Source organism: Venturia canescens, chromosome 9, assembly GCF_019457755.1.
Source record: "Venturia canescens isolate UGA chromosome 9, ASM1945775v1, whole genome shotgun sequence".
NCBI lineage: Eukaryota > Metazoa > Arthropoda > Insecta > Hymenoptera > Ichneumonidae > Venturia > Venturia canescens.
In genome coordinates, this window is record NC_057429.1 from 18,010,532 (window position 1) to 18,034,012 (window position 23,481).

At 40.6% G+C, this 23,481-nt stretch overlaps 1 protein-coding gene across 1 annotated transcript; it reads right to left on the reverse strand.

Annotated features, from left to right (window-relative positions):
• Window positions 1-14,626: 14,626 nt before the first annotated feature.
• LOC122416170 (suppressor protein SRP40-like) lies at window positions 14,627-16,132 on the reverse strand. The gene is made up of 3 exons (XM_043428891.1): window positions 15,783-16,132; window positions 15,190-15,559; window positions 14,627-15,082 (listed from the first exon to the last, which is right to left on the reverse strand). Exons 2-3 carry the CDS (start codon window positions 15,548-15,550, stop codon window positions 14,988-14,990), a joined length of 456 nt encoding a protein of 151 aa, XP_043284826.1. The 5' UTR covers window positions 15,551-15,559; window positions 15,783-16,132; the 3' UTR covers window positions 14,627-14,987.
• Between the last annotated feature and the right edge of the window lie 7,349 nt (window positions 16,133-23,481).

The window sequence follows — 23,481 nt, forward strand, 5'->3', positions numbered from 1 at the left end:
ATGGATCTAATCGGCTAATATTAAATCTTAAACCTCTTAATGAGTTTATAGACACGTCACATTTTAAAATGGAAGACAGTAGAACGGCACAGAGGCTTATGTATCGCGATTGTTACATGGTAACGATAGACCTTAAAGATGCGTATTACCTCGTGCCTATTGCGAGCGAGCATAGAAAATATTTACGCTTTTCGTTCCAAGGTCAAATTTTTGAATTCACGGTGCTACCATTCGGCTTGAACTGCGCTCCGTTAATTTTTACAAAGATTATGAAACCTACTGTTACATTTTTAAGGAAAAAAGGACTCATGTCCGTTATATATCTCGACGATATATTACTGTTCGGTCACTCGGTAACAAATTGTTTAGACAACGCCAATCAAACAATAGAACTTTTAGAAAAGCTTGGGTTCGTGATTAATTATGAAAAAAGCAGGTTATCCCCATCGAAAAAATGTATATTTCTAGGCTTGTGTCTAAATTCCGAAAAAATGCAGGTCGAACTACCTCCGGACAAACGGCTAAGTGTATTGAAACTAATTCGTAAATATCAAAAGACCAAAAGATGTAAAATTAGGGATTTTGCTTCATTTATTGGATCTCTTGGATTTTGTTGTCAAGCAGCGACATATGGTTGGGCATATTTGAAAAATTTCGAGAGAGAAAAGGTTAGAGCACTAGAAAAAAATCATGGCAATTACGAATTCGTTATCGAAATTAACCCCGAGTTACAAGCTGACTTCAAATGGTGGAAAAACAATATACTCAAAATAGTTAAACCAATACGTAATTCCAAATTTTCGTTGGAAATTTTTTCGGATTCATCGTTGACGGGATGGGGGGCGTATTGCAAAGAAGAAAAAATTCACGGTTTTTGGTCTCAAGAGGAACGTAGACTTCACATAAATTGCCTAGAGTTGCTTGCAGCCTTTTTTGCGCTGAAAAGTTTCGCAAAAAACTTGAGCGACTGCAATTTACTGTTAAGAATTGACAATACAACAGCAATTTCTTACATCAATCACATGGGTGGTATGGGCAGTAAGAAATTAAGTGAAGTAGCAAAAAAGATATGGTTATGGTGCGAACGTCGCAATATTTGGCTTTTCGCTTCATATATTCAGTCAAAAAGTAACGGTGAAGCGGACTTTGAATCTAGACGATTAGAGCCTGAGACGGAATACGCACTATCGGAACAAGCCTTTCGAAGAATTCGGAAAGTATTGGGCAACCCGGATATCGATTTATTTGCTAGTCGGACTAACAAAAAATGTAGCAGTTACATTTCATGGAAAAAGGATCCAGGGTCAATTGCCGTTGACGCGTTTACAGTTGACTGGACGCGTTATTTCTTTTATGCTTTCCCCCCTTTCTCGGTGATTACTAAAACGCTAAGAAAAATAGAGCAGGAAAACTCACGGGGTATTTTAATAGTACCGGACTGGCCGTCACAACCCTGGTACCCGTTGTTTATGAGTATGACAGAATCGAAACCTTTAAGATTTAAACCAGACATTGATCTACTTCGTTCGTCTAACAGAGAACCCCATCCACTGTGGCCACAGTTGTCGTTGCTAGCGGGGATTTTATCAAGAAAGCATTAGCGAGGAGAGGAATATCTGATAGGGCAGCAACAATCGCCTTGGCCTCAGTCTCTAAGTCAACGTTGAAGCAATACGAATGCCCGATTAAAAAATGGCGTCAATTTTGTGTTCGAGAAAAGTTGGACCCCTTATTGATAAATTTTACAGCACTTCAAGATTTCCTCGCCGAAGAATTCTTTAACGGAGCTTCGTACACGACGATCAATTGTTATAGATCGGCTATGTCATTTGTATTGGGCCCGAACGTTGCAGAGGATCCAGGGATAAAAAGAATTTGCAAAGGCGCATATAAGATTCGTCCACAAAAACCCAAGTATAATTCTACATGGGACCCGAAAGTGGTACTCGAACGTCTGGCCAAATGGACACCAAATAACGATATTTCATTGAAACAGCTGTCTAGCAAACTAGCGACACTGTTAGCGTTAGTGACGGGACATAGAATACAGACATTGTCACTGATAAACATTAATGATATAAATGTATCAAACGACAGGATAGAAATTAAGATCCCTGCGCAAATAAAAACCTCAGGGCCAAAGAGAAAGCAGCCCGTACTAATCCTGCCGTTTTTCGATAAAAAAGAGATTTGCGCTGCGCAAACGTTACTCGACTACCTAAAAGTAACACAAGAAATTCGCGGAGAAACGGAAATTTTATTTATATCATTCAAAAAACCGCATAAAGCAGTGGGTACGCAGACTCTAAGTAAATGGATCAAAAAAGTATTAAAAGAGAGCGGAATTGATACGGACTGTTTTGGAGCATATAGCACCCGACACGCTTCGACATCTGCGGCAAAACGCGTGGGTGTCAACATTGATACGATTAGGGCAACAGCGGGCTGGACTAACGAATCCAAAACATTTACGAGGTTTTACGATTTAAACATAGTACAAGATAAAACAGAATTTGCCAAGGCTATTTTGAACTTATAAGATTACTATGTAAACATTACTATAATAAACACGATCCAGTGAGTTATAATATCAAAAAAAAAAAAAAGAATTAACTCGTACATGCTAAGAGTTAAATAGGAATAAAGTTTCGGTTCAAGCGTGAAGTGTAATAACCGAAACAGGGAGTGTGTTGAGTCGTAACGTAACTTTAAACATCTACCAAGTGATCTCGAGGAAGAGGCACGAAATACAATTGACCGATTAAACGAACTTACCTGTAAGTGAAGTTCAATCGTAATTGTATGAAGGGCCTCTTCCGAAGAGATCAGTCCCGCCCATAAAAATAAGGCAAATTTTTCCTTTGATCCCATAGCTGATTTAAATCAGCCCCATACACGTTACGACAGACTTTGAATAATGAGAATAGTGTCCGAGAGTGGCCGCCGCGGGGGCGCGAGGGAGCCACTGTTTCGTTTTTTAGCTTTAAACAGGTGGTAAGATCGGCACAGAGTGGAGGACTACCAAGTGATCTCTTCGGAAGAGGCCCTTCATACAATTACGATTGAACTTCACTTACAGGTAAGTTCGTTTAATCGGTCAATTCTCAGGAATTACCAGCTCATACACATCATGATGCGAGAAATCGAGTTTTATACACGCACAAGTACGCTTCAATCAGCAACTTTTTGTAGTATCAATTATTTTCTAATGAAGTTTCGGGCGGACTGTGCGTCATGACTCGAATGGTCGCAAAAAACAATTGGCATAAAACGATCTGCTTGATATGCTAGCTGCATCGGATTCGATTCTCTTTTTCATTCGTCAGACGAATCAATATTATTTTTTCTGATGAGGAGGTAGAATTCATCGCTGTCGAATATAGCAGAAAAATTAATGGCAGGGAATGAAAATGTCTCGAGAATTTCGATCTTTTTAAATGTGTTTTCAATTCTGTGAAAATTTGATAATTCATTAATGATTGAGTGAAGAGTTTATAAATTTTTCGAATAACCTCGGCTTCGGATATTCGTCAGTGTTTTCGATGCTTTCCTTAAATATCTGCTGTCTCTATGGAAATTGTAATATCTCGAGTGACATGAAAATGCGATCGTTAATAAATCTGATCATTAAAGCTCCCGGACAAATTTGGCGACAAATCTGGGTCATCGCGGTTAATGCATTTCGACAAGCGCATTCAGAAATTCTGAGTGGTATCGTACGTGACTTACGACAAGTGAAATTTGATGGAGACCACGACCGAATAAAACGGAGATTCACCCCCACGAACAATCGGAATTTGTGATATGCTATTCATTTTGGCGGATCGACGGTTGCAACGTTTCTTCATTAAATTTTTCGTGCATGTATACACCATATTTGAAAATTTAACCGACTGTAATGAGATTGACAACGATTCAAAATGTGCAATTTTCTTATCCTTCTCAGTCCATTTGAATTAATGAAATAATTCTTCGTTCTCTGGACGATCTTTCTCGTTTTCTGGACGCAATGCGTTGTAATGGTGTTATGAATAAATTCAATGAAGCATCGTTTTGTGTGAGAATATTTGAATGTGCATGAAGATTGAATGGTTAAGTTTTAATAGCCAGAATATTTTCGAACGAAATATTCGGTAATTTACATTCGATAAAATTTCATTTGTAAAACCGATGAATAAATCATCGCTATCCAAGTAATTATTGATGATGAATAAACTGATTTGTTAGTGCACACAAAGTACCGCATTGAGTTAACATCGACACCTCGTTGAACGATCCAGCAGAAGTTACGTAATTATAGTATCAACCGCGGCGTAACTCGTGATCACGTGCATATTCTCGATGCGTTGCGGCCAGAGGAGAATCGTCGGTGTTAATTAACGGCACAGTGCTCTGTATGAGAAAATTCATGATTGATCTACAATTCAGACTGCACACTTGTACGAATGCGATGCGACGAGAAGGTAAAAAGATTTTCAGGCTGCTGCGCATCGAGAAAAGCAGCGTACTCGCTAATTATTTGAATTGTTAATTTTGACCATCGAATATTCAACATGAAATTACCAACTTTTGTGAGAGATCTCAACGAATCATTTTATCGAATAAAAACTTGCAGTCGGAAAAAAATTGAAGGAAGAAAAAATTACGAAAAAAATGAGTGAAAATATCACTGGAAATATTAAGGCTATACACTTGTGGGAAGAATCGATGATTTTTTTATTCGATATTCTTCATGTCTGAAGAATATTCTCACGAAATTTCATAAAAATCGGAGCATTAGATTCGTAGCTGTGGGCATTTCAACCGACCGCCCGGTGCGCGCGGTCGTCCAATATTTCAATCTTTAAACACGATTATCTCCGAAACGGCGTTTTTTTAAAAATACCTTTGCGATCGACACGATTACTAAAAAACTATTAATCCGATCCATACCAAATTTATACCACTTATTCATTATAATAATAGCTAGGGCCTGGACGAAGGATTTCGTATTTCGTTGGAAAAAAACATTGTAACAAAAAAACCGAAAATTTAGCACCTCAAAAAATGGATTTTTTGTTAAAACTATCGCCATTGTTTTTAAATCAAAATCTTTACAAGTCCTTCGTCCGCAGGCTCGAGCTATTACTATAATAAATAAGTAGTATAAATTTGGTATGGATCGGATAAATAGTTTTTTAGTTATCAAGTCCACCGCAACTGATGCTCAAAAAAGTTGCTACTGGAATACAGCTGGAGTTGCGCCATTTTGAGAAATATTTTGATGAAAAAAATTGTACAAGAACATGAACATACGTACTAATGAATGTCTTGCACAGTTTTTCAATAAACATTTACTTCCTTGTCGAAAAAAAATCAAGAAAATCACGTTTTTTTGCTCGCTGCAAGAAAGCCTTAACGCAACGAGAATAATACGAAGTTGCGTTTTGCTGAGTGAACGTTCCCAAAAACATTTCTCTGCCTGACTCGATTCGAGTGATAAATGGATTGGCCGAGCCCAAACGCGCATCTAGTAAAAAATCGAATGCAATGTTCTTTTTCGTCACACCGGATAAGCATGTACTTAGTTTTGTGCAACGCGACGACTGATAATGTTATGGCATATCTCTTTGGAACTGCTCACGCGCTGGTAGTTCCACGCACACCGAGACCTCGAAAACGAGTCCCCACTAATCGTTCGCGCGACGAGAGTTATACAATCCCCCTTTTGCGCATATTGTAAATATACAATACGCGTATTATACAATAAGTTTAAACGAAGAGATTCGAATCGCCCTCTAGTGGGACACGTGATTCTTGTCAACGCTGGAAATTAATAGGGAGTCACGTGTGACGGCGCACGAGTTCGCTGTTTCCAATTGTATCATTTTGGTTTTTCCAATTTTTTCAGTAAATTCAATCGAATCCGAGAAGCGAGTGGATCTCAAATCAATTCTCTCTCTTTCACGAAATCCATTGACTGGAAGCTCTCATGCAGAATTTTCAAAGTAATTGTGTACTTGAAAAGACGATCGTTCTGCGTGTTCGCATAGAATATTTCAATGAATCAATTCACCTCGGAACATTTATTGTTCTGCAATGAACCTTCCATTTGAATTAACTCGTCGATTCATTCATCATTAACTCCCGTTTACGTAAACGATTACTGTCATTTCCATCCAACCCCGTTGAATTTCATTGAATTACAGATCAAAGTTCAAATCGCAGTTTATGGATTTTCATTTAATCGGATTGCGTTTCTTTCCAATTTATTGAATAACACTCAATTAAAAATCTCGATATCGACTTCTTGTCTCGAGAGGATTATAAGTTACAGTATAGCAATGCGATTCGTTCACTGTATACATGTGTACACGACACCATAATCGAGTCGTCTGATGCTTCGAGGTTTTCTCGCTCTCTTGGCCCACTTTGAGCTCTCAGGCCCAGACAATCGCGTAATTTTGCCCTTGTCTTGCTCCCCCCCTCTCTCTCTCTCTCGCTCCTCGTCTCGTGTACGTTTTCCGTTCGTACTAAGTTATCGCATAGTGCACATATACTGTGCTCTTACGGCTGTACTCACATCCGGTTGAGATCGAGTTTCACTCGGAAAAATGCAAATGCGAAATCCATTTCTAACCGTTTGAGTGTGCCACAGAAAACGGTGTTTTCGGATCACCGGAATTCGGGTGGCGGTCGACTCCTGGCTTCGAATCGCTCTGCAAAATTTTTACAGGAACGCCAAAAAGATGTGAGCTTGGTGACGAAGATTCGAGAATGATTTTCTGGCAGACAAACAGGATGGTTTGAAAACTCGGCTATTGAGAAGCTCGTTTGAACAGCGAGGTTTCGAAGCTCTGTAGAAGCTCGAAGGGATCTTTGACTCGGTGGAAAAACTGTGAGTTCTAAAATTCCGAACGAAGACAGATGCGATTTGAGAATCACAAGCTCCAAGTTCTTATCAACGTGGCAAAATTTCGTTTGTATGCCGTTTACAAAAGTGCCTTCGAAAGCAAAAAGTCAATCGATGGAATAATGCAAGTCGTGGGAGACCAAAAGCCAAATGACAATTCTCCTGGACCAATCAGACTTCTAATCACGCGAGCAATGATTTAGAAAAACGAATGTAAACGACTATCGTTCTGTGCAAGTTAATTGAAAGAGTTCAGAGTCGAAATTGAAAAATTCTGAACTACTCGAGATGGTAAAATCGTGATTATTTGGCTCGAAGCTCGTGACAAATCGAACGATACGAATTCTCAAAAGACGAGACCTTCGCGCAACGTCCTCCCATGTCTTCTCGTCTCGCGCGGCCTACGTCGAGAGTTACAAGAATTACGTGTCGAGTGCGTTATTACATACGGTATAAAGCAAGTACTCGTGCATTTTATTCGATCGAGTCTCTCGTCAGAGGCGCGAGGGCTGTTCCACCAGTTGCTCCAGAAACCTACTTCGGGCGTTTGAGAACGCGACGCGTTCGGCGCGCGATCTTTGCCGCGCGAATGCGTTACCAACGTCCTCTCGTTGCCTGCTGCATTATCGCGCGGACATGCGGTTTTGTGAGCGCAAAAGCGTTTCCGCGGCCTCGCCAATGCTTCGAAGTTTCTGGGCTATCGAGTCCCACTGTTACGTCAAGATCGCGAGCGCGCGCGCGCGAGTTACGCGGCGCTGCTGGAGGACCGAGACGGTTTGCACACGCATACTTTCGCGCTCGGAAATAGTGGTTAGACTCGTAAATATATCTGCAGCTTGTGTGTGCGTGAAATTGTGTGTATACACATGGATTTTTATGTATAGGTAAACGAGGGAACGAGAGCGAGGATATGTCTGAATGGCTGGGTGAAAAAATGGGTCACAAGGGTGTCTCACGAGACGTCGTTAAGAAATTAATCAATCTCGTTAAATCTTGTTTTTGTACATATTTTAAAAAAACCTTTGACGCTGCTCCAGAGAAACACGCTTTCAACGCTCCCTCGCTATTGATTCTTCAACGTTCTTGGATCTGTGCTAAGAAAACTCTGCTTGGATCAAACGGTCTCAAAAAATGTTATTGCTCATAAGCTGTTAAGTTACGATACCACGAAATAGCACATTCTCGGTATTAACTTTGCACTGAATTGTGAAACTCTTTTCATTGGACAATCATTTCACTCGGATAAAGAGTTCGAATGGGGGCTGACGCAGCTAATTATCGTCATCGTAAGGGGGCTTTGGCTCCACGTTAATCGATGGACAGTTACACTACAGAATATTTTTTTCACCTTTCAGTATGTAAGAAATGGACAAAAGGATGCGAGACACTTTATCACCGAAGCGAGAAGGGTCTTTCGATCTGAAAATATTAGTGACGAAGCGCGCAGTCTCCGAAATTGGAGCGATACAGTGATTCCTCGTCCACGAGCTGAGAAAGGTGAGAGAGAGCAAAAAAGGGGATCGAGAAAGGTGATGCTGCGATAGTTGTACCGTTGCTCGAAGCAGAACGCAAAGATTCGCCCCCTCTTATTCGGTTCACGTGTCCTTTCAAGCGAAATGATACTCGTACGTAACACACGTGGAGGTTTTGAAACAGAGACCGCAGCCATAAATGTGGTACACAAAACGGTACAAGCTCTTTGGGGTCCAGTCGCTTTTCCCAGCAGCAGCGCCATGCTCTTCTGTGGTTATCCACCGCGGTCCTCACAGTCACGCTGTGGTAACAAGCATTCGAGAAATGCACATTGAGATCACGCTCAATTCACAAATTCATCGGCCTGCAATTCAATACCCACATAGGCACTCATTGCTCCTTATTCTTTCATTGATACCACGCAGGTGTAACTCCGGATCATCAATGACGGATCTTTGGTAGGGAAAAAAGTGCTCGGTACCTGAAAAAAGTACGAAAAAAACGGATAAGTGTGAGGGGCCAAAAACTGGGGGATTCAGGGCCAAAAATTCTCCGTTACGATCCGCCGAGGAACTTCAATTGCAAAGTGCTCGACCAACAATGACAGCCAGACCGTTATCGTCACGAAAAGCGTGAGAAGGCGAATACCTTCGCATATCGTTTTTTTTGTTCAGACTCTCGCCCTCCGACCGCAAAACACTTTGCACAGCGAGGGATCGACTGAGTGACGTCGATGGCCGCCCCGCATCGGACAGGAAAATGGTCGAGTCCTTTTCTCGGAATTTATTAATCCAACTGTTCTTCCCTTGAGTGTGAGATCTGAGAGTCATTAAAAAAATGATTTTCGACTTACGTAATATCGAAGGCTGTGCAACTGAGAAATAATACGCGGAGGACGCGTATGCGGCAACAATGATCGCGTAAGTGGTGTGGAGAACGGACGAGGACGAGTCATCCAATTGACATACCGCCTTATTGTTTCGTGAGAACAACGAGAAGATCAATGAAAAAAAAGAGAAACAAGAGGTCGTGAGATTCCTCGTGCAGACTGACATGCAGCAATGCTCGATGCTGGCTCTCAAATTTCTTTCTATTTTGCATTCTTTCTAGGGGTTTTCGTTGATTCATGACTTTTCTGAATCTTCGACTACTGCAAAGCATTGAACGTTGTACGAATTTGATGGGTGCGATGTCAACGAAGTACTTGGAATCGAATTGGGTCTGTTCGGTTCTTAATTCGCATTCAATTATCGGTGGAACTTGTTAAATTTTCTGATTTAGTGCAAAATTTGCCGGAATTAAAGGAACGGCATCTAATTTCGGACGCAAAATAACTCGCTCTCTCTGTCGTCCAAAATTAGCTACGCTCCCTCTGTTAATCCAAATGAATAAAGAGGAATATTTAGAGGAACCTTGGGAATCTAAGAATAGAATTATAATCGGAACTGTCCACGTCTGGATTTATGAAAATTCGCACATTGAATAAAAGAATTGGATCGTTGGGGTCGACGATTGTCATAAAAACGAGTTCGGGTTTTGAACTGTTATCGACAACTCGATTTTTTATATCAAGAGCGGTAACACAATCATTAGCCCACGTACCCTAATATGAAAAGTGTGATGTTTTAAAAAACAATAATTTCACTGCCTTATTCTGCTCCTTAAGAGATCCACGATAAATTCAAGGAAAGTGTTCCGTTAAGACTGATTTTCAGGGTTAATTCGTAAGCTTCTGTTGATTAACCTCCAAAGTCGTGGCGCATGGCAAATGACTCAAAAACGTAAATCTTTTTCCTTACGAACCTCGACAAATATGCGATATCGCAGAATTTTGCAGTCACGAGTCGATCGTCATTGGATTTTTTCCAGATCAATCTGCAGCTCGTAATTCGAATGAAATGAATTTCCGATGCATTAGCGAGAGCGTTTCAATTTGCATCGTTAAAATTGAAACTGGTGTGAAGCAGCCCAACAGCCCGAAGGTCAGCATCTTCCTTCGAACTTTGAAACTTCCATCGGAGCTCCAAAACCTAAGGTTGTTCTAGATTCGATGGTTTTATTCAATGGGAAATTGAGCGAGAGGTATGAATGGGTGAAAAAAAGTGGTGACGTAACGCACACCGCGAAAGAAAAGCGTGACGCAAAATGGTTTGGGGGGATGAAATGCGAGTTGAATCGCGCTCGAACACACGAGACAAAACACGGGCGTTTGAGGTGGATGAAATGAAACGCGGAGACAGGCCGGCTGCCGCCACGTAGACTGACATTTGCGTCAAACGTCCAGATGGACAGACGATTTTGCGGATGGGTCTTGCGGTAGAAAACGTGCTCGCGAACATTCTCGTACACTTAATCACGTGCATAAACCAAACGACCACTCGCGGACGTCAGCAACGACCCATTTTTGGGTGAATATTTCAATCGTTGATGTACCCGGGCGCACGAGTCGACGGCATTATTGTTTCTCGCCCCGAGCGCGCACAATTTTCAATTTTTCCGATTCGCATCTTTCATGGAATAAAGGCTCCCTGAAACGTGGCATCTGGGCAGATGGGATAACGGAAGGGGCAAAAGAGATGCTGCGCTTCGTCGAAGAATGTAGTGGCGAGACATTTCCGTTGGTTATTCACGACTAAATCCATCGAATTGACAAAGCACAGTTCATACATGGATTCATGTCTTGTGCTCAATATCAATGTTTATTCGATTCTCCATTTATTCATTCTTCTCGAGACCTTCGTAAGGCCTTCGTTACGGAAGATCGAAGATTCACACATTCAAGGACTCGCACGGTCCATTATTGGATGTTCTATTCCCAGTCACCTTGGATAGTTGCGTTGTGAACTTGCGTGCATCTGCGCTCATAATCGCTTCGTGCTATCTAATCCGATACTCGAGTACGTTATTACGGATACGAACACGTAGAGCTGCGGTGCATCTCTCTGCACGAGGTAAATGAGGTCGGGAGTTAGGTAAGAAGCTAAATTATAGATTGTCGCGTGCTCTGTACTGTGAACTGAATTTCAGTTTACTGAGAGTCACGCCGATTAGAATGAGGCGAGAATTTCTTTCTGGACCACCTTCTTTCACCCACTCGATTCTTTCGTCGTGGACGAGACATCGAATCCTCTAGAAACTGTGCTCGAGGCTCCATCTTTCGAGGATCGACTTTTTTTCTTTATTATGCGATTGCTACCCCTTTTAAATCAAAGGTGAACGATTTCATTTTTAGAGGGAGGCTAAAAATGAATTCTATAACGAGCCATTTTTACTATGATTCGAACGAAAATTTCGATTCAAACTATTTTATTCGTATATTCATAGTTTTTCTCTGTTGAAATTGCATTTTGTCACTTCCAGCTAAGGAAGCTTTATTTTAATCCAATTTTTGGTCGAATAATGGTCGAGTTCATTCTCCAATGCATTCAATGAAAAATTTGTATCCGCTTTTCGTACGTCGGTATATTTAGATGCGGGACAGCGAATGGCTAGTAATTGAATAATGAAAAAAGTCATGCGGATGATGCACAAATCTCACGTGTACCACGAATACCACGTGCTCCAACGAGAGGTTCAAGTTTAAAAATAAGTCACGTTTGTACAGTCTTTTGGCTCTAGATTGAGTGAAAACGAGACTGAAACTTCCCGAGTCAGGGAGTCTTTAATTTTGTTTAATAATCGAGAAGCTCTTACGTATTCAACCTACTAATTGTAAAAATTCTTTTCCGGAGTGTCAACGCCCCCACTTTTCAAGTCCAACGCATTCGGCAGAACTATTTAATTCCTAAAAATCATTCGTTCTCGGAACAGAGACGAGTTTTTTACTCATTTCGTAAGAAATTCACATTATCAATTTTCTCTTTTCGATTTACCTCACGATATCGCTTCGATAAACATACGAAAAAAAATGTCAACATTTCCTGTATGATTATCGAGTTACGTAAAAATTATTCGAGATTATCGTCTCGACGAAATTAAATAAAAATATTTATTCAACGAGTTCCGTCTTACGGTTATTTTTGTGCAAATGATAAGAACCAAGAACACTGATAAACACTTTGCATCCGATGAAACAAAACGATCACTCTTTTCCCACTGCTTATTCGATCTCGTTCATGCAATACGTTCAATGTAATCAAGTGTTTTTTATATAAATAAGAAGCTTCTCACTGAGCCAGACCTCGAACGAGTAGTTCACATTCGCTTCGAATACGTAGAGACATTATTTTGAAAATTCGATGCTGATAATAGGCTGCAATAAATTATACCTGATAATATAAATTTCGTTAATCACAACGGTTTCAAATTTTATTTATAATCATATCAACCGCGCAGCCGAACGAGCAAATATTTTATGTAAAAAAAAAAAAGCAGAATCTGTTATTCGTATTATTGAAAATATATTTGAACTCGATTTTTTTGCCATCGTATTTTCGTTCTCGATATTTTTTCAAGCGGTTATCTGACGAATATTTTGCAGCCCAGGATAATGTGCAATAAGTAAACTGAGCTGTGCATTCGTTTTTATGCATAAGTACCTATTGATTCAAACGAAATTGAGTGCTCTCATTTGCGTCGTTACGGTGCAGATTACAGGGAAACAAAATAGAGCACGTAATACTCGGCAAATGTTTATCCACCGAGCTTTCACACTAAATTTCAGCGAAGAAAAAACCGGATCGATCCTGATCCTCGGACGATTTTATTATCCGATTTGCATGAGAAGGCTTCGCGAGTCACGGACAAGCGATGACGAAAAACGAGTTTGTGACGTTCGAAATTTTCGAAAATTCCAGCTCCACACGATCGTCAATCATAAAAGCTCAATTTTAATCCAAAAACATTACGAAACGAAGAGTTTTTCTACTGCCCGAGACGAGCTACGTTCTGAGCCCTCGCGAAAGCTTCGCCCACCAGTGAAAAATTCCCAAGCCTCTTTTCTCCATCGAATTCAAAAAGGTGAACGAATGTCAGTTCCATCCACTCCGTAGCGATGCATGAGAAAGCGGGAATGAAATTTTGAAGTAGAAAAGTGTAGTCACGAGGTAACAAGAGCGGAATGACCGCCGATAAAATTCAACGGAGAGCCTGCAGGTGGGAGAAGGGACGTTTGCAAATACGATGAATTGCGCATAAATCGAGAGTGCTTGCTCACTTTATTAGCACGAGAACCTTTCATAAGCATGCCAACAACAGGGAGTTTGATTGTGTACGTAAGCGATGCCTATTATGTCACAACGGGGCGCGAACACTCGTGTATACATTTACACCGTCGTGTGCAATTGATACTGTATTAGAGTTAGGCCGTGAACCCAGCAAACAACCGCGAATGCCGCACGTTGCACAGCGGCACGTGACTGGATCTACAGCTTTATTCTATCTCCATACCACTGAGACATACAAACTTGAAATAAAATCTTTTATTATTTCAATATTTGCGGCAAGATATTGTCCCGTCACTGGGCCGATGTATTGAGACTGGCCGCTGCAGATTCGTCTCGTTTTCGCGAGGCCATTTCATACGTCAGAGTGAAAACTTTAACGAGCCATTTCTTTTTTCGCGTTTTTATCGTTTTACGAGTGTGTTTGCGAATAGAGTTCTCTCTTTTGGGCGAAGTTAGTGCTATGGGAAATCCATCATTTTATTTAATAACCACGCACGAGTCTACATGGAAACTGACAAAAAACATTAATAATTTGTCAAATTATTCATTCGAGTTCATAGTTCTGATCAATACTTTCATTCGTACTAAATCGAAGTCTGTTATCTTTAGCATGCTAGTCTGTAGACCGGATTCTAAAATAAAATAGCACCCGCTGTTGAATTTTGCATTTCCTGATGTTCTGCAAACTTGGTATTTCGGTTCGTACGGTTTCGACATTATTGGACAGATCATGCACCGATATAGCATAAAAGCAATCAGATATTCAACGAATCAAGTCAAGTTTATTGAATATTTGGAATAGAAACGTCGTTCCAAGCTTAAATTGGCGTTGTTATTAATTTATTTATAATCTTTCGAGTCCTCGGAAACGCTTGTTAGTCTGACAGGACTCATGATGCTACAATTATTAGCAGAGCCGAGATTATCGAAATTGTTTGCTCGCCTTATTAGTCCGAACCAATTTGATCGGCGCGACGACACAAAAACGATATGGCGATGTTTTGAAGTCCATCGTATACAGCAGGCAGCGACGCTTGTTGCTGGGGTAGGAAGAGAATAGAGGGGACTGGGACGAAAAACACAGTACTAATTCGAATTTGTAATACCGAGAGAAATTAATTGCCTTTTTATTTACTCACTCTGAAATTCAATTAGCATAGAAATCTCTTATTTATTTAGTCCATTGGCTCTGTACAAATTCTGATAATTAACATTTTTCATAATTATTATTAATTTTGATACAATCATTTGGGCGACATTCATCCCGCAATTAATTTGACAGATATAAAATAAAAATAACTTAGAATTAGCAGTAATGGTTTTCGGTGCCAGCACACAAACTTATTTTCATAATTCGAAAGAAATGGGTCTGTAAAAAATAAAAATAAATAAATATGAACGATGGGATTGATTGGTCAGTGGAATTTTCGTTGGTGTTGGTTAATTCTCGAGTCGAATCAGACCCGAGCCTTGCGGCCAGGTTTTTTGGGCTCGCACCCGTAACAATCATCGCTGCTCCCGCAAGATGATTCATCGCTCGATGACGCATACTCTGGAATAATTATTCGTCAATTCGAGTCCGGAGGGAAAGTCGTTGAAAGAGAATTTTGTGAAAAATTTGAAGATTTTGATCTGTAATTAGGATAAAAATAAACGTACTTGGACGACGAGTGTGTTTCTTGTTTTTCCTGTCCCTGTCCACAGCTTTCGAGACCTTTGGACTCGGGATTTTCTTGTGTTTGCCACCGCGTTTTCTCTGAGGTACGCATTCACATTCCCAGCAATCGGAGCAATCGCCGTCCAAGCAATCGCTGTTCGAGCAGTCGCTGTTCGAGCAATCGCAATCCGAGCTCTCGGTGTCCGAACTATAAACGCAATCGCTCGTAGTGTACGATGAATCCGACGACGACGATGAATTCGAGGACGCCGACGACGACGACGAAGTGTCCGCGCAGCAGTTTTTGTTGCCGCGTTTCTTCTTAGTCGCCTCTTTCGTCACCCGAGTTCTCGTAGGGGCCATTGTATCGATCTGCAAAAAAATAGTTCATAACAGAGCGGTCGTTATCATCGGTGTAAATAGAGCTTGATAAAAAAAATTGTTTCTCTGACGATCCGAGTCTCGATGCTGAGGCAGAAACAATTTTCCTACGATTTCAAACCCAAAGAAAATTTGCGAGAGGCTTTCCCGATGATTCAACTGGCGATATTCGTTTATTTTATTACTGCTTCGTTACGAATTTGAATTTCCTTACCTGGCCTGAGACCCGGAGCTGCTTCCCTGCACCGTTGTGCGATGATTTGCGTTCATAAATTTATTTCTGTGAACGTTGATCGCTGGCAAGCCAAATAAACTTTTCCAAATCGTCCTATGAGCTCGAGATATTTCTATCGAAATTCTACGACCGTAAGTAACGAGTGAAAAAATCGCGATTATGATTCAAGCGAATTGAATATCGATTCGGCGCATCTAAAAATATTCTCCACCCAGAAAAATATGTTGCTCACTGTTTCGCAAGTGCTCTTTCGAGTAACGAATCCCAGACTGAGTCTTCGTTCCGGAAAATTCTACTGTTCGATCCGTCGCTCAGATCGAACTAGACTCACGGAAGAATCAGTGGCGCTTTTGTCGTAGCGAAAAGCTAATCGATGCAAACGAGCGGTTTATTATTGGACGATTTATTTCGCGGGTATATATAAACGTGACACTTTATTAAGAAGCTTCTTGCTCGACTTTCGTTCGCAAAGATCGCCTGAGTTGTAAGCGAATCGCTCTAACGTTTCGACATAATTATGCGAATCAATTATAACTGGCCGATTCAATAATTTACTTTTAATCAAACGACAATGAATTTCGCAGCTTCGAAGCTTCATTCGATCCAACAACTGTCGAGCACTCAAAAATCTCTTTTAAAATTCCCTGAAAAAGTAAAAATTCAAAATGATTTTCCAATTATATTTTAACGATCGACATAATGCATGCCAATTAAAATTCCGACGAAAACCATCGCCCGGAACCTATTCACATTCAGAGTTGACAAAAAGAATCACACAGTTCAATTTTAATTTACGATTTATGGCGAAACCGTAAGGGGAACGAGAACCTTTCGATTTCTCAGTCGAACCTTTCCCAAGCACCGATTCGCAAATCGTCGTAGCTGAAGCGAAAACAGAAGGTCCGATTTTTAGCGATGGAAAAGAAAAAGTAACAATTGACAGGCAGCGATTGATCGATCGAGCATATATCAGTTTGAATGCAATATTGCATAATTTCCCGTCGCTTTAAATTATACGCTGTAACAGGCTTAAACGCTTTTGTAATGTCTGTATAATCGTTCATTGATCCCTCGGTATCGATGACCCCGTTGAATTAAATTTTGCAATGAGCGCGAAATAGAGAATGGGCGTGAACTGCTCTCAGCGCATAAACACACATACACGCGCGTACGTACGGAGGCACACAAACACAAAGAGCACACACGAATAAAGACGTGTTTGGGCACACACACATAGGCGCAGATCGACGGCGGGTGGTGGCAAAGTTGTGCCACATTTTACGTCGTGAAACACACCGTGCTCTGTACACGCTTCGGACCAGCACCAACACTCGAGCCAACGTCGTCGTTTCCATTATGCAATCCGTTAACATTCACGCAATTCAGATGCAATCGGCTCAAACGAGGCTAGCCTATCCTGGGAAATCCGGAATAGTGCATGCAATCTGTTTCATACACGAATATATGTATGCACATAAAGGTCTACATAGAAAAGTAGCCACTAACGCGTATCACGATGTTATATTTGATACTTTGATCGCATTGAGCCAAATTAAATGTTGCGCTCTCGAGCATTGAGCAAAATAGCTCGTTCCTTTGATCAAAACATCGATCGACCTCTCAATTATCCCGACTTTTATTCCAATTACCAAAAGATCGATAATGTTGCAGCACCGAATCGAGTCTGCCTGCCTCCCCCCCACAAAGGTCAGGGTCACTCGCATCCTGCTTTTCTCTCCATTTAAAAAAATCTCGAAAGCCTGTTCATACGATCGATGCTCAAAAGAGGGATGAAAGATTCAATGTGAACTGGAGTTGAAGGAGGCTTGCACGAATTCGTCGACTTTGATCATTTAATCATTGAAGCTCTTCGTTTCGGAGCATTCTGCTCGATGCAATAATGATGAAATCAGCACCGCATGAATCCTGAATCCTTCGACACGTAAATGAGGTTCTTCAATCCTGCCTCTCTTCGGTTCTATCGATTTTCTTTAGTCCAAACGGCCGGAAGATAACCAGCGAAGAAACATTTTTGGAGCACATTGGAAAAAAATATTCTCCATTTTCGCAGTTTTAAGAGACGCGCATTGCATCAGTAATCAATCGGTTTATGTCATTTATTATGCGAACGTTGCGGAGAGACGGAAAGTACAAATATGTGCTATTGCAGTACGCGATCGTGCACGCGGTAATGTACATCGTCGATAATGCACGTGCCGCGATGAATAATGCGCTCTCGCACCCGCAACGACGTGATATCGCCCTCAATCCACACGACTTTATACTTACGTAAAGTATCTTTACTTGCTTTATATTGTACGAGTATTTATATAATGGACATCCATAGATCGTGAGCACGAAGAAACGTTTTTTTCATCCGATCGCAGAAACGAGCTGCTGCATCACATACGTAATTTCATCGAGTTCGCTGGATGACAAAAAGCCCTCGGTTTGCATCGCCCTCTGCACTGATCGCTTTTCCATACGCCTCTTTGCTTAACAGTCGTTGATACAAATGCCCAGACGACTGTAAATATCGTGAATATAAACTTCGATCGTTGATAATACGCGCTTGATAAAGGACTCCGATTAACAGACATTACTTGCTTACGTGTGTACGTACCAATAAAATGTAATAGACTTGAAAACGTATTTGCTGATGATCGAAGGCCGCTAACCCCGTTATTAATTTCAGATTTTATTCTCTTGAAATCATTCGTTTTTTTCCAATAAAAATACACTAGTCATTAGGATTCAATGTTACGATCATTGCAGAGTTGAATTCCAGATAGATTACTCATTTTTTTCAAAGATTGGCTATTTACAATGATGTTATCTCTTCTTACAGCTCGATCGATTGGATTTTTCTTGAGAGGTAATGCTGAACAGCGTTCGTATTGAGACCAGAATTTTTCCGATTCCTTAAAACGCTTAAACTGAAACGAAATGTAGAAAATAATGACGGATCATATCAAAAGTACTCTGTAGGCGTAGTTTTGAGGGGAATAACAAAATTCGAAAGGTGGAGACTCGTAACGTCCCATAATCACGAGATTTGTTCATTATTGCACATAGTTAAAATCCTTAGTACTTTAGAATGCTACACGGAGAAAACGAATTCGTTTTATATACCGAAGAACATATTATTTTTCAAAAATTTTCAAAGTTTTTAGCCACCGATTACAAAGAGCATAGTATTTTTTAAATTTTGCAATTTTTCGTCCGTTCAGTTCTAAACAGATTCATGTGAATAGCAAACAGTTATGTACCAGAACATTTTACCATACAAATAGTGTTTTTTTCAGGGTTGCCCGAGCATTTTTAACAATAATATAAACATTTGAAGTGAGTGCAAAGATTTTTTACTATGCTTATATAGAGAAAAAGAGTCTTGAGTCTTTTGAATAAAAGGTGTGGGCATTGGTCTTTTTACTATGGTGGATAGAACAATTCTTACCAGTGCTCTTCGAATTAATGCTGCAATCTAAATTGTATGTTCAATGTCCCCGAGATACTATATTTCTAGTCCTTTCTTGTAGAATTTTCGGCCTCGTTTTCGCCGCGTCGAAATGGAAGAAAACGATGAATAAGAGAACGATGATAGGGGATTTGATGCTTCCTTAAAATGAGTAGCATTGCGGAGTGAGGATAATTCGAAAGGAGAGAAAGATTGAAAGAAAGAAGGAGATTTACGAGTGAGTTGTTAAATAAAAGGCGAACCGGATGTGTCGTGAAAGGGAATGAGATGGAAGATGGACGAAGGGCAGAATTCCGTATCGTCGAAGTCTCGTTCGTCACGGAGAGGCGTAGGCGTAAATAATACTTTTGTACAAATACGTATATATGTGGCCGTGGAGCGGAGGCAGTTTTATGGGACCCCGTAGACGAGGCGCGCGGTGAGCCAGAGTATACCGAAGAAAAACGTATATAAGTCAGCGAGATGACGTGACTCAGCGGATAGTAAAAGCAATGGGAGTTGGGTGGTGAATAGTCGCGTCGCGGAGCTTCTCCCAATGACGCAACGAAACGAGTCAAGGGGTTCGTTGGACCAGGCGAAGGGCGAGGACGAGATAATGGGAAATGGTGGCACGTCTCGTCGGCTCCTAATAGTCCGAGTCCAGACGAGACTTTACCATTCCTAAGATCAGGATGAGTGGCTCTGAGACTTGAAAAATCGAGGTCCAATCAGCCGCAATTATTCGAGAATTTTTCCACTGGATTTTGGTCCTCGATCGAGGAATCTTGAGAAACATTTTTGGGGAGTATTTCAAAAAACGGTATTTTAAAAATTCCATGACACATTTGAAGCATCGATACAATTTTTCTTACTCCGAAGGATCATCGTTCCATCGACTTTTTCATAGTTCGATCAATAACCGTGCCGATGAATTCAGAGTTTCAGTCACGCTTCGTCATCAGTCGAAATTTCTTCAGTTCATTGATTAAAGAATCTCGATAATTAAATGAGACTCGAAGCCAGCCTCTCGAGTCAAGATCTCAAGCAGATCGTCCCGCAGCTTTTTTTCGTCACGCATCCTCCTATTGAGGTGAGAGATGAACGCGTTAACCCTGTTTCACTTAAGTGATAAGAGCGCATGGGGCGTATCAGTATTATCAGTGTCAGTCTCTCGTCGTTTTACACGCGATATATCGCGTGCCTATTCGTGACAACGTGGACGAACCCACGGCGGTAAAGCACCGGAGATATCTGCTGTAACCCGTTAGTCGGTTAGTTATATGTATGCAATAATATTACTGTCTCAGATCGTACGAAGGTGTATGAAACTCTTACATGTACGAGCGCTTGTCAAAGTGTGGGCACGTGGGACGATGACACGGGGGCTTTCGGCTCGACGGTGTGGCCCGACACATCCATACAAATATTTTCCGCCGTCTCTATCCGTCAAATTCTCCGGGCTGTTGCAGCTGGAAACGATAAAATCAAGGAAAAAAGAGAAATACGAAGATAAAACGGCGGAGAAGGAACTATAAAAATGGATACAGTGAGCAACAGAAAGAGCGAGAGCTTTCATTTAATTAGTAGTGACAAGATCATTTCGTGACTAACGTTACGCAATACATCAACGAGTTTAAGCCGTTGTTGCAAGAGATTTAGAGATCACGTGGTCACGGAGTTTAGAGAAAAATGAGAGAGAGAGAGAGAGACGAATGGTCTCAAAAAATGGCAATAATTGTATATTATTTTTCGAAATTAGTACAAACTGAAATGTGATGATCGCTGTACATGCGATGAAGATTATTGAAATGCAACTGTGCAGAGATGGGAGGGTGAAAAAATGGAATAATAACTCTAAAAAGCCTCTCAACAATTAGGATCGAAAGGTCAAAATAATTAGACGAACGCCGGAGGAGGGAAAACGAACGAAAAAATTTCAATGTGACAGCGAGGAACCTTTAGCGTCGACGAGTTTATGCTCTTCGTTGGTAAATCGTTGAAACAGCCAATTATAAGTTGGAGCGAATGTATCGTCTGTCCAAAGTGCGTTTACCCGGTGCGAGCATGCACACGGTGCAGCTCGCACGTTTCTTTGTTCGTCGATACACGGCCATGAGAGTAATTCGTTTAAAAACGAGAAAGCTTTTGTCACTTAATCGAAATATAATAACGGCCTTTCTGTACGCTCACAACAATTCCGTAGAGCGATTTTGACACTGCGAATAAATTCGCCACGGATGCTCACACTCCCGAGATGTACACACGTGTCAGTCCACAACCTGCGCTCGCAGTTTCAGGACGGAGGTCAATCAATTAAAACACTCGGCAAATTATTGGGAATCGTGTCGAATATAATAACTTTCTCGCATCGAAGCTCAAGCACGTGCACAGGCATTGGCGATAATTACAATCTCAAATACATGCAGTTTAAATAAAATCGCACCATGAACTCAGCATGTTATCCAATCGATTATTATTTATTGACATCGTTAATTATTAAACCATTCACTTATATCACTATAATTAATGTCTTATTCGCAGCACTAAATGAACGTATTTATGCAATATTCCACCACTCAATGACGATGACCATCACTTAAAAACTATCACGAAACATTTATCGTCCTTCAATTATTTCTTCAATAATTATAAAAAAAATTCATGTGGAAATGCTTAGAAAATATTTATCGTGACGTTGCTGTATTATTTTGATGTTTTTATGATTTTTGATGCAAATAAATTTATTTATTTATGAGCATTTTCGATTATTACGTTGATTCATTGCAATGGCCAAGTGCTCGAAATGATTGTTGGAATATCACATCGCAGATACAAACACGGGGAGAATTAAATATTTAGCGTGTAATTCATGGTAAAATTTACTGCATATATTTGACTGCGGGGACAAGTTAACGAAAAAAATTCATTCCACTAACGCACCATAAAACTTTCAATATTTTGACGAATTTTCGGTTTCATAATAGTAAATATTGCAGATAATGAAATTTACAGAGCGTATACTAAAATTTACAAAATTCCTACTGTGGACAATGAGTATTATTTTTTTCATAGGAAAATTCAATTTATTTCCCATAATAATATCAAGCATTGCAGCTCGTCACCGCGCTGTCGTAACTGGACGTTAATTTTTCAAATTTCATTCTCTCCGTGAAATTTGCGTGAAATTCGTTGATGGAAAAATCATTTTGGGATTTTCCAATCCTTTGAAAAACTTAGAAACCACACGATCATTAAATTGAGTCATTCTTTCGCTGGATATATTTATCTGCTGAAACATTCGCGATGGGGACCATCTAAATTCACGCGAGGTTGATTTGATCGCTGCAGTCTATAATTGTACAATCATTCATGGCACCTTGGAACGATGATGTGGCGGCCGAGGTCAATAGCAGGACAATGTGAGCTTTGTCACTCAGCAAGTCGCTTTAAATAGATCGCGCTTAATTTCGATGTCGTCAGAGACCTCCCGAGGAGGGAGAGCCAAGTGTTTCGAACGGCAGCACTCCGTCGGTAAAAAATTTCATTCGGTTCGAGTCGCGCGCGGAGGGACGTGGTGCGCCATCTGTGCAATTCCTTTGCCAACAACGAGATGGCGAAATTTGAAGAAAAAAAGCAAAACTATTCCGCACCCAATTTCTTCTCACTTTTTCAAAACCTGCAAGCTCAAGTCGGAGAGGATTTTTTGAGTGACGAAACGAACGCGATGCTTTAAAATCGATTGAAAAATGGAGCAGATTCTCCAGAAAATCTCGACGAATACACGAAATCGTAGAATTCAGTTTTGATCGATGAAACATTTGCAAATCGATTCTCATTCCCAGATCAATCTGACAACGAAGCTTTGCTGAAAGCATTTTGAAAATTCAGCACCGGCCAGACCCTTCCGCACGAACAATTCGGCCTCAAATGTATAAATGTTTTCCTCGTAAACCGCATAAGCAATTCTAGAAACGCTCGTAAAAAAGTCAGCATCGATTTATTTAAAAAATAAATTGTTCGAAAAACTAAATGAGGATTTCATTTCCCAGGGGCGCCTCCACCCAGCGAAGTCCAGTCGAAAGTGGGATCAGAAATGCACGATCATTCTCCAAACAATAAAATCGAAAGTCTTCTCCGACTCCGAAATCGCTGACCAATATTCGTCCCACTTCCTGTGTACGAAGCTCTTGTAAAATGTATGATAAAATGTACAGGCACACG